At 43.6% G+C, this 10959-nt stretch overlaps 1 protein-coding gene across 1 annotated transcript; it reads right to left on the reverse strand.

The window, feature by feature from the left end:
* On the reverse strand, positions 1–951 carry TAS2R3 (taste 2 receptor member 3). Its single transcript, XM_019749841.3, has one exon. It carries the CDS (start codon positions 949–951, stop codon positions 1–3), a length of 951 nt encoding a protein of 316 aa, XP_019605400.3.
* Positions 952–10959: the final 10008 nt, after the last annotated feature.

Genomic DNA, 10959 nt, shown 5'->3' on the forward strand with positions numbered 1-10959 from the left:
CTATGGGGAAAAGGATCCTTTGGATCCAGGCTTCAGATGGGCAGACTCACACCAGAGCATCTCCACAAATGTCTGCCTCAGCTTGTTGTTCCCCAGGATGAGAACAAATGAGTGGCCCGTAGGATAAACCATTGTCATTAGTTCTCCAAACATCTTGGTCGTCATAGCTCCTGGTAGGAAATAACTGGATACTGTAATTGAAAAGGCAAGAAAGTAAAATAGGAAGAGAAAGAGAAAGGACAGGATGATTTTGATGGCCCTCTTGTGGGCCTCGGTGCTCAGGTCGCTGGAGCTGCCACCGTTCTGCTGCATCTGCTGCGTGTGCCTCCCCAGGGAGAGGATGAGCAGAATGTAGGAGGCCAGAGACACGACCAGGGGAAGAACGTGCCACAGAATCCCGAGAACATGGATCCGTTCATAGTTAGTTTTTTGCTTTCTAAAGTAATCAGTCACGTTCCCTGAGGCATTAATTCCACGGAGAACATAATACATCTCAAATTCATGGAACAGAGACATGGTGCTGCCACACGATAAGAGCAGAGCGCCCAACAGCATCCACGTGACCACCCTGGAAACTCTCCACTTGAGCCAAAGGAACGTGGGGTGGGAGAAACTGGCGATTTTCAGGCAGAAGAGGACACCAAGACAGGTGGCAAGCCAAATGCTCAGATGGTTCGTAAATGTCCAGCAAATATCAATCAGTTGCATCGTCACCCCTACATCATGGGCTTTGGGAAAGAACACCATTATTATACCATCAACCAAGAGAATCCACAGCAGAATAATCCTGGAGAGGGCCAGGCTAGTGATGATAAAGTCAGACAAAGACATTCTCCTGCTCTTCAACCAGCTGCTGCCATTGACCAACCCAATGAAACCATTCCCCAGCATCCCGAGAATGAACTGGGTGACAGACAGAACCAGAAACACCCACTTGCTGACTCCCGACATGTCAGCTATTGGGCAGATCTCGTCTTTGTTCTTTCTGTACAATCTCCTCGCTGATCTGAAATTGCTCCCTGTGAATCTATCACCTCTACCTGTTGCTTTACTGTACCTGTCTCTTGATTCTTCCCAATTGAATCTGTTGTAGAGCACAGGTCACTGAACCCTCTCTGGCTCTTTCAGGTCAGTCTGTCCTCTTCACAGGTGACAAGGATTGTCATATTACATCGATGATCTAAACTCAGCAGCTCTTTGCTAAAATGCAAATAGACTCGTGTCCAGTGTCACACAGAGAAGGAAGGGGTCTGACTCACAACAAAGATGGAGGACTTGGACTCACTTTCAAAGGGAGTAGATCGAGTTGGGTGCCACACTGCACAGAAAGGTGAGTGTCACCTAAGCGTCACGTACACAACCCAGAGGGAGGACTCAGGAACACACACAGAAAGGGGAGCGACCAGAATGCCACCATAAGGCATATCCAGAGATCCCCTGGAGGAAGGGCCAAGTGCACGAAACAGAGAAAGTGCAGCCAGTGACACTGTCCTGGACTGGAATTAAGAGGTGTGTCCCTCGAAGTATGCCTTACGGAGGGGCCCCAAGTTCTTCCCTAGTGAGCCGTATTATCAGAAATGCCTAAGTATCCAAACACCTGAACGATAACAACAATGAATTATAGCACATGAACTATTTAAAATATGAACTTTTCAGACTGCATGACCACTGTATTGGTAAGTCAATAGTAGTTAAGCTGGCAGAGATTACACACAGATACCACTTGTCCACCAAAGAAAGCTTGTTTACAGAAAACAGTGCCTTACAAATTTTGACCATGACCAACAGTACTTTTTTATATGATTTTATATATGTATATATCTCACTATTATAAAACATGTATGTGCCACAATCTAAGTATATGTATTTAATATGTATATAACACGTGTTTGTGGGAACACAAAGGTTTCACAAAACCGTATTTCCTTTCTGGTTGTGTGACTCTCTGATATTCTCTATCCTATTCTATTTTTTTCAATACTGCTTGATATTACAAACTTGATTTAACAACCTACTAGTGAGTTGTGATAAATGCTGTTTGAAAACACTGATCTGGAGGACGGTGAGAAGTCAATGCCATCAAGATACAAAGTGGAAAGTTCAGTAACATTATCCAATGACAGACAGAGGGACATGCTTTTAGGTCCCCTCAAAAGGACCGCAGAGTGGCAGATGAGAAAGCCCAATGAATGAAACACAGTCTCTCCTGGATGCATGCCAAGGAGCCGCTCACCTAAGCCAAGTGAACCCCATCAATCTCGGCATGACGTGGTGTACAGGATGACGTCAGAGCACACTCGAGCAGAAACACCGCCCTTCTCAATCACCCTCAGCTTTCCCAGGCTAACTTCACAACCTGGCCCCAAATTCTTCCTGAACCCGGTGCTGCAGAATGAGATGGAGGCCAGTTCCCAGCTGTCTCTGGGAGTCCTGTAACTGGACCCTAGCCCAACTATAGGGCTTATTCCACAAGCCACCACCAACGCCATTCAGTTTGTTCTCATGGCCTCCGTCCTAGATTCAGATTTTTAACACCATGTATATCCCCTCATGAGAAAAGATACACTAATGAGATTCCCTTCTCCATGGATTAGAAGTGTCTAATGAGGAGAAAGTCAGAACACACAGCATATCAGAAGGCACCTCACACACCATTTTTGTTTGCTTGTCCTTTCTTACTAGTCTGATTATTTCCACCCCTTCCAAATGACACCTTGTTGTGTCATTACTGAGCAATTTAGGGTTAAATGTACTTTTTCTTTCTTGATTCTTTCCCAGGACGTGTGTTTCCATGTATGCCAGGTGAGCTGGTGTCCACGTTTCATTTTCCCGAAGGACTTTGTTGGATGCCATCGTTATCATTGCTATTATTCTATCAGGTGCCACAGGTAGGAGCTCCCAGTTACATCATTCCATTTTTAACATAAATCCTAAAACTATCACATTAGGACTAAACGTCATAGCATTAATAACGGGTGCTTCTAAAATGTAGGCTGACCATTACCCTCCAAAATAACCACGTATATTCCCAGCCCAATTCTAGAAAGCCTGCAGCTTTAAACACGGTTTGTTGGCGGGATCAATGATACAGCTGCGGTATTGGATCTGTGGACCTTTCACCCGAGGCTGCAGACATCTAGAAAGACTACTGAGAGCTCACGCTCTAACTCTCAACCACTTTTTTGAGTACAAGCCCAAAGTAGGCACATCAGTTCGGATCCTGGCAGGAAACAATTGGCATAAACTGGGTAATTCCAGAACAGTTTTAAAAGGGGATTGTTTTGTAAAGGGGTACTACTTACAAAAGTGGAGACAGAGTTGAGAGGACCCATGAACACATAGTGCAGGACCCCAGGGCTAGAAGCAGTGAGGCATCACAGCGCTGAGAGAGATGGAGAGAACATGGTGTGTGGAGGGGACCTGTCAACAGTAGCTGAGATTCTTCAGTTGGGCGACCCCCGAGACAGTGAGCTGGGAGGACAGGCCTAACACCCAGGTCAGCAGACTAACAGCCATTCCAACGCCATCCTCCGCCCCTTTGTTATTCTCACACTTTTCTCCACTGGGACTTAGTTAGACATAATGGTCCAGGCCTTTGCCTTACTCCTGCTTCGGATGCTAAAGCTGCATGACAACTGAGCGGATCAACATCAGCGGTACACTCAGGCGGACATCAAGGCGAGTCACAGACACCTGTCAGTACCAACCGAGGCTCACTGACCTGAAGGAGACAGAAGGACGTCCGCACAGCCAGATGTCCACAGCAGACCGATCGGCGACACATACCATCAACGGAGTACCGGCTTCTGCGTCCCTTAGAGTCCTTCTCTGGAGAGCACACAATGGCAAGTAGTAAGTCTGTGTAATGAGCTCCTCCGAGTCCTGAAGGCTCACCCTCAAACCGTATATGCACGTACACGTTCTGTCTGTGGCTAAGGTGCATGAGACACATTTTATCACTCTTGGTCTTACACTGTACACAATTCCCCTCAGAAGGAATATGGACCCATTTGTCGCCCTCAGTTCCATCTCCCAAACTGATAAAAGTTTGTTTTACAAAACCAGAACACATGTTTGCTGCCTGGATGTTTCCAATCTCATGTCACCGCACCAATGCACTAGCTACAGGCCCTCTCCTGTCAAAATGTTACCCCCAAAAGTCGATCCAGTCACTTCCTACCAGACACTGGGGACAGACATTTCTCCAGGGCTTTCTCATACACATCTTGCTGGGTGTGCTAAGTAGGCAAGGCCCTCACCACTCTTCATCTGGGCCACTTTTTAGTGTGTTTGCAGCAAGCAACCTTGAAGGATGAGGTAATGTGCCCTTCCCCGACAAAGAGCAGCCTTGCGTGGTGCTTGCTATAGAGGCGGTGAGTTCCCCCAGCTCGGGGTCTCTCTCCTTAATGGAGCCCATCTGGGCCCTCTGCATCCCCGTGGGACTGGAGGACGCGGGGAACTGATGCAAACAGGCTGCTGGCTGTGCTGTGAAAAACAGGATTGTTTTTCTCTGACCCAGAAGTTTCATTTCTTCTGGCTGCATCCATGAAACAGTGATAGGCCAACTTATTAGCTTGTAAATAGGGTCAAGTCAAATCCCAGATCAATTTGATCACCACTGCTTTTGGCGGCCTATTCCATTATTGACTCGTCATCTCCCAAGCCTATAACCCCCATCTACGCTCTGTTCTATACCATGGGGGCTGGGATTCCACAAAGCATTTCCAAGACTCCCTTTCCAGATGCCTCGCTGTTGGTAGTGCCTGCCCGTATGAAAACTGGCAGATGAGAAGGAGAAAAAGAGAAGAATCCTGCTTTTTACTCCAGTAGTGTGGCACTTGGTGGCCTTTCCTGTGATTAGGGAAAGGACCAATGACTACATACTGCAGGGACCTGGACAAAACCATCAGTTCAGTGTTGCTAGTCCCGGTGTCATGCAGGGTGTCACGCGGGGTGTCATGCGGGGTCTCTGGTCCTGTCCCCACATAAGAACGCAGGATAGGGCAAAGCCAAAAGGAACACCCACGGAGCCATAGATAGGGGAGTCATACCATATAGTCTCACTGGCGGCTGGGTTGGAGACACAGGAAGCAGGAGCCACACGATCCGCAATCTGCCGTCCGCTTTTCTGCCAACCAACCTCACTTGCTAGCTGCAATCCGCCGTGCTAACTGCAAAGCCCGCTTGCTAGCTCAGCCCCGGCAGTTACATCAGTGGCTAATGGTTAACCGGTTACAGCTGATGGCCAAGTAGTCACCGCTGATGGCCATCTACTACCCGAGCCAGCACCTTTCCACATGAGGCCGAGAGCCTGGACTCGCTCTCTGGGACTCTGTCCCCACACCTGGCCAAGGTGATACCTCTTCACTGCACCAGATACAACTTTAAACACTGCCCAGCAATGCAGCAACAGGCGCAGGCCCACAGGCACCGGCCCAGGGAAGCCATCCATTTCTCACCTCTGGGTATAACCCCATCTTCTTTGGGCTCCTTTTGGAAGTACCCTGTCCTTCCCCCTGCTCCTCTTCCCACACATCTGTAAACAATCTCTTACATTAAATTCCATCTGTTTGAGATACAGATACTGGTTTCATTTGGCTGACTGGACTCTGAATGACGCACCATCCTTCCACCTGTTCTGTGGTTTGGGGTTTTAGTTGTCTCCTAATTTCATCCAAGATGCAACACACATTTCTGTTTCTCATTCTCCTTGGGCTTCTGGGATGACTTTCAAGAAGAAAAGGAAACTCATTTAACCTGTAATGCTATTTTCTTATGGCAACTCCTGCCAGTAAGTTTGTAATACGTATTATTTTTGTTATTTTAATACCATCCATATGTTGATAATTACAAAATGTACATCTTCATGCCAGGCCACTCTTCCATATGCATCCACCCATGTGACTTCTGTACTTGGCTCTATTACAGACTTAACATGTCCAAGACAAAAACCTTAATTTATTCCCATTAAAAAAAAACAAACTCACCCCATCGTCATCCATCCAGTTGCTCAAATCAGGCACCACCTAAGAATTCATTTGATTCTTCTCTTTACTATAACCCCACATCAATTCCTCAATGACTTATCCATTTTAATTATAAAACACACCTTGAATTTTCCATGTCTACTTCCTCCATCCTGGTCCAAGCTACCACGACCTCTCCTCTGAACTACTCAATGGTCTCCTAACTCATTTCTCCACTTGTCATCTTTCCCGGCCCCAACAGATTCTCCATGTAGCCAAAAGAGAGATCTCCTTAAATATAAATGAGATCAGTTCACTGCACAACTTAAAGTGCTTCAATGGCTTCCAGGTGCAACTACACCAAAATGTACACTCCTTACACTGTATCGTATACTGAGAATTTCTTCTGCATATTCTTCTGCATGCACCAGGATTCAAGATAAATTTTACAGGATTACACGGTCTGAGTTAAGGAGCAGGCTTCATTGGAATACAACTTACATCAACCCCAGAAATGAAAGCATGGTCCCTCCTCATCTTCCTGTGATTACACAGAGGGGCCACGGCACTTATTGGCTTAGCAGCGTACTTCGTACGTCATCTTCCCGACTGCTCGCACTTCCTATAATGAAAGTGTGAAAGCAACTTTGTCAGTAAGAAAATACACAGTCTGCTTAGTGCTAGAAAATCTGGGTTCGGGAAAGGCCAGCTGACCCACCCCTGGGAACTTGGAGCCCATGGGATGTTGTAGTTCCCACTGCTAGAAGAAAATCACCAGTTCTGTGGGAACTGAGCTTATGTGAAGGACTTTCTTGGGAGAAGTGGAAGAAAGCCTCTTTTCCCAACTTGTTGTCCAAGATTAAACTCCTAGCATCGTCTTTGGACAGCTTTCCTCATTGCAGTATAAATTTCTTATTAGAATAATGATCCTATTTCCCAGTTTGTCCAGAACAATCCTGGTATGTGCCTGTGATTACAAGTAATTATTAATAATGCCCCCTTTTGGTGTTTTATTCACTGAATTCTCAGGCCCTAGGCTCACTCCTTGGAACACAGAACTTCAATACGTATATGTTGAATAAATGAATTTTCTAGAAGCTTAATTTCTGCTTTACAGCTCAAGTTTTAAGTTCCTTTTTTAACATTGTTGGTGTCAGGAAACATAATGGGAAAAAAAAGTGAACTAGAAGTTAGATCCTATTCCTGTACCTGCCATTTATTAATCTGACATTGCTTGAGCAGCTACTATGTGACAGACAGCATGCCAGGTGCAGGAAATCATGGACTAGTAAGCAAGAGACACATCTACAAAAAATGACAACGATGTGACCAATGGTATAAGAGACAAATAGAAAAACACGATTGCACGGAAAAGGGACCAAATTCTGCCTGGAATTGTCACAGGCTTGAAAGATGACATTTGAGATATGTCTTTAAAAACAAATAGGAGTTCACCTGGCAGACGCGGTTTAAAAAAAAGGGGGGGGGGAATTCCATGCACTACAGAAATAGAAGGGATAATGGTGGTGGTGATTTCTCCACTAACATACCACATATTATCTGAGCTAGAAAATAATAAACGTACATAATGCTTAATTACGTGGTATGCATCATTTTAAGGTATCTAGAGTAAGTCACTTAATTCTCAACACGTAAGGTGAGTTCCATTATCGACCCCATTTTTTAAGAGGGGGAAAGTAAGGCTCTGAGATTTTCATCGAGTTAGTAAGCAGCAAAGGAGTTAGTAAGACCCAGGTAGTCTGGCTTCAGAATCCATTAGAGATCACCTATTGGTGACATTTCAATAAAGGTGCAAAAATGGGAACTTGAGCCGTAATTTAGGTCGGGGAAGGTTCTTAGATCCTCTTTGCCTTCCATCACACTGCTTCGTCTGCTCTGGCTCCCTCCCGATGATCCCCACGAACTCTCAAATCAGGGGATGCAACTCAAACCAACGGGTGTTTAACGAGATCCGATACAGCCCCCCTGGGTCCCTACTGTGCTTTCCTTATTCCTCATTTATCTGCACAACACATTTATCAATGAATGATCTGCTACTATGGTAAACGGAAAAAACCCTAGAAGATAGTAACCTAAGATACTTGCATCCTTCTCCTCGTAATGCTTCAAGTTAACTATGTGACCTTAGGCAGATTTCTTGAACCTTCTGACCCTCAGGTTCCAAATAAATGAAATGAGGAGGGACCAGACGGTCACTATTAATGAATGGTGTAAGGGCCTGGGTTCTGGAGTCAGACCTGAATTTGAATCTAAGTGCTACCGCTCATTAGACATGTGACCTTAGGCAAGTTCATCTCCCTAAACCTCAATTTGCTCATCTGTAAAATAGGTACAGTAGTACCTATTTTATACAGTTGTCATAGTGATTAAATAATACAGTGCCTATAAAAATGTATAATGCAGGAGTGTTCTTTAACTGTTAGCTATTATTACCATCAACATGAATAGGGTCATTGCACTATACGTTGCTTATACTTGGGATATCTTTATGGAAACTTCTATTTATTCGACGTAATATTTCATACTTATAAAAATACATGCAACATATATATGTTATAAAGCAAACAAAAGTAGCTTAAGGAGTAAAACATCACCAGTCGTACCATGGCACACCTGGGTGCTTCTTCTCTAGCCTACTTCCTGTTCTTTCCCCCGTTTCCTATGGAAACTCATCTTGAATTTTGTATTTATCATTCCTTCCCTTTCTGAATAGCTTTATCACATAGGTGCCTATCCATGAACATATTGCTTCCTTCTCTTTGATTTTAACCTTTATAAAAATAACATGGTAGACAAGTTATCTTCTGAAATTGGCTCAACATTGTTTCTAAGTTATTCTTGTTACAGCAATAAGTGTAATTCACTTATGCCGCTGTATTAACATTCCACTATGTATTTGTCGATTCATTCTCTGTTGATGAACCTTTGGGTTGTTTCCAGTTTTGTACTATAATGTACACTGTTGCTGTGACACCCTTGGACACGTTTCTTGGGCCACATGAACAAGTTATAGGGTGTACCTTAAAGGTGGAATAACTAGGTGAAATCTCAACTCAACAAGTTAATGACAAAATGTTTTCTCAAAAGGAAGTGCCAATTTATACTCCCCACCAGTGCACGAGCTTCCATGGGTCTACACCTTCCCCCACACTTTGTTGTCGCAAATATATTGAAATTTGCCAGTGTGGAAGGCTTAACATGAATTTTCATTGCATTTTCTGGTTTGCATTTCCTTATGAAGTGGACCACTTTTTCATCTATTAATGGATCATTTATAATATATTCCCTTCTCTGTGAAATGCCTGTCTTTGCCCATTTTTCTGTTGGTTTTATTACTTTGTGGGCCTTCACATATTCTAGATGGTATTTCAGTTATATTATTAACATCTTCTCTTCCAGTTTGTGACTTATTTTGCTTCATGACTTTTGATAAACAAAGGTTATTCTTAACAGTTAAACGTATCACTATTTTCTGTTTACGTTTTTGTTTAAAAAATATTCCCATGCCTCCGTATCATAGACATTGTCTTATATTTTCTTCCAACTTTTCAAGTTTTGTCTTTCACAAATAAGTCTTTAAATAACCAAGAATTCATTCTTGCATAAGGTGCAAGGCAGAGATCCAGCTTGTTTTTTCTGCATGGATGACAAATTTTCCTAGCATCGTTTGAGTAATTTACACTTTACCCAGTGACCTATAATGCCACTTCCATCATACAGCATTTCCACGTATGAAGGGTCTGTTTCTGGGTTCTCTATGCTACACCACTGTTCTATTTGTTTATTCCTGCATCCATAGTATACTTCATTTATCACTATAGCTTTATTAAAAAAAAAATAAGCCTTGCCAACTGGCACGGCAAGTCCAGCATCTCATTCCTCCTCTTAGGAATATGTTGCCTTTGCTTATCAATGTCTTTAGAATGAACTTGACCAGTTCCCCCCGCACCCCAAATCTTTTAGGAATTTTAATTCATTTTGCTCTGTAACATCAGTTTGAGGAGGGCTGACATCTTTACATTATTGATGCTTCCAATAAATGTGGTGTACCAAGGATTCAGTCTTCTTTTAATGTATTTCAGTCAAGTTTTATAATATTCTCCATAGAGACCACACATTGGGAGACTCCTTTCATTTTCTGATGCTCTTGTATATGGCCATTTTTTTTAAATTACATTTTCTTTGCTGTTGTTTGCAATCAACTTTTTTTGGTATACTAATCTCCCTTCCAGCAACACTTACTCAACTATAGATTCTTTTGCGTTTTCTATGTAATCACGGCATTTGTAACGTTCCTTTCCAATCTTAATTCTTTTTCTTTTCCTTCCGTAACTGCTTGCTAGAATCTCAGTACAAGTAGGGTGTTGAGAAGTGGTGGTAACAAGACATCCTTGCCTTGTTCCTGTTTTAAATGCTCTCTTCTACTTCCAAGAATGTGTGAGGCACACCTTTGACAGCCTGTTTTTATTTCCAAATCACAATGTCAAGATTAACAACTGTCATCACAGAATCCCTTTTGAGTGTGCTTCCTACTTAATTGCTCCTGTTTCAGCTCATGTAAAACTCATCACTTGGAGATGTCCCTTTCTTCCTGCAAGCCCTATTATGGACTGAATTGTGTCACCCCAAGATTCACATGTTGATGTCCTAAACTGCCATGTGACTACAGGACCTAACTAAAGATAAAGGTCACGAGGGTGCAGCCCTGATATGACAGGATCGGTGTCCTTGTATGAGAGACCAGACAGCTCACTCCCTTCTCCGCCAGCGCACACAGAGGTCAGGTGAGCACACACATGGCGGCTACCTACAAGCTAGGAAGCAGACCTCACCAGAAACATATGCTGGCACCTTATCTTGGACTCCAACCTCCAGAATGGTAAGAACATAAATGCCTGTCATTTAAGCCACCCAGTCCATGGTTATTGTAAGGCAGCCTGAGCCAAGACACCAGTGATGCAATAAAAACTAC

Source organism: Rhinolophus sinicus, chromosome 8 (assembly GCF_057876585.1).
Source record: "Rhinolophus sinicus isolate RSI-liver-muscle chromosome 8, RSI-T2T, whole genome shotgun sequence".
NCBI classification, from domain to species: Eukaryota; Metazoa; Chordata; class Mammalia; order Chiroptera; family Rhinolophidae; genus Rhinolophus; species Rhinolophus sinicus.

Coding starts and splice junctions, on each gene's coding strand:
- TAS2R3 (XM_019749841.3), bottom strand. CDS start 951: ATGTCGGGAGTCAGCAAGTGGGTGTTTCTGGTTCTGTCTGTCACCCAG.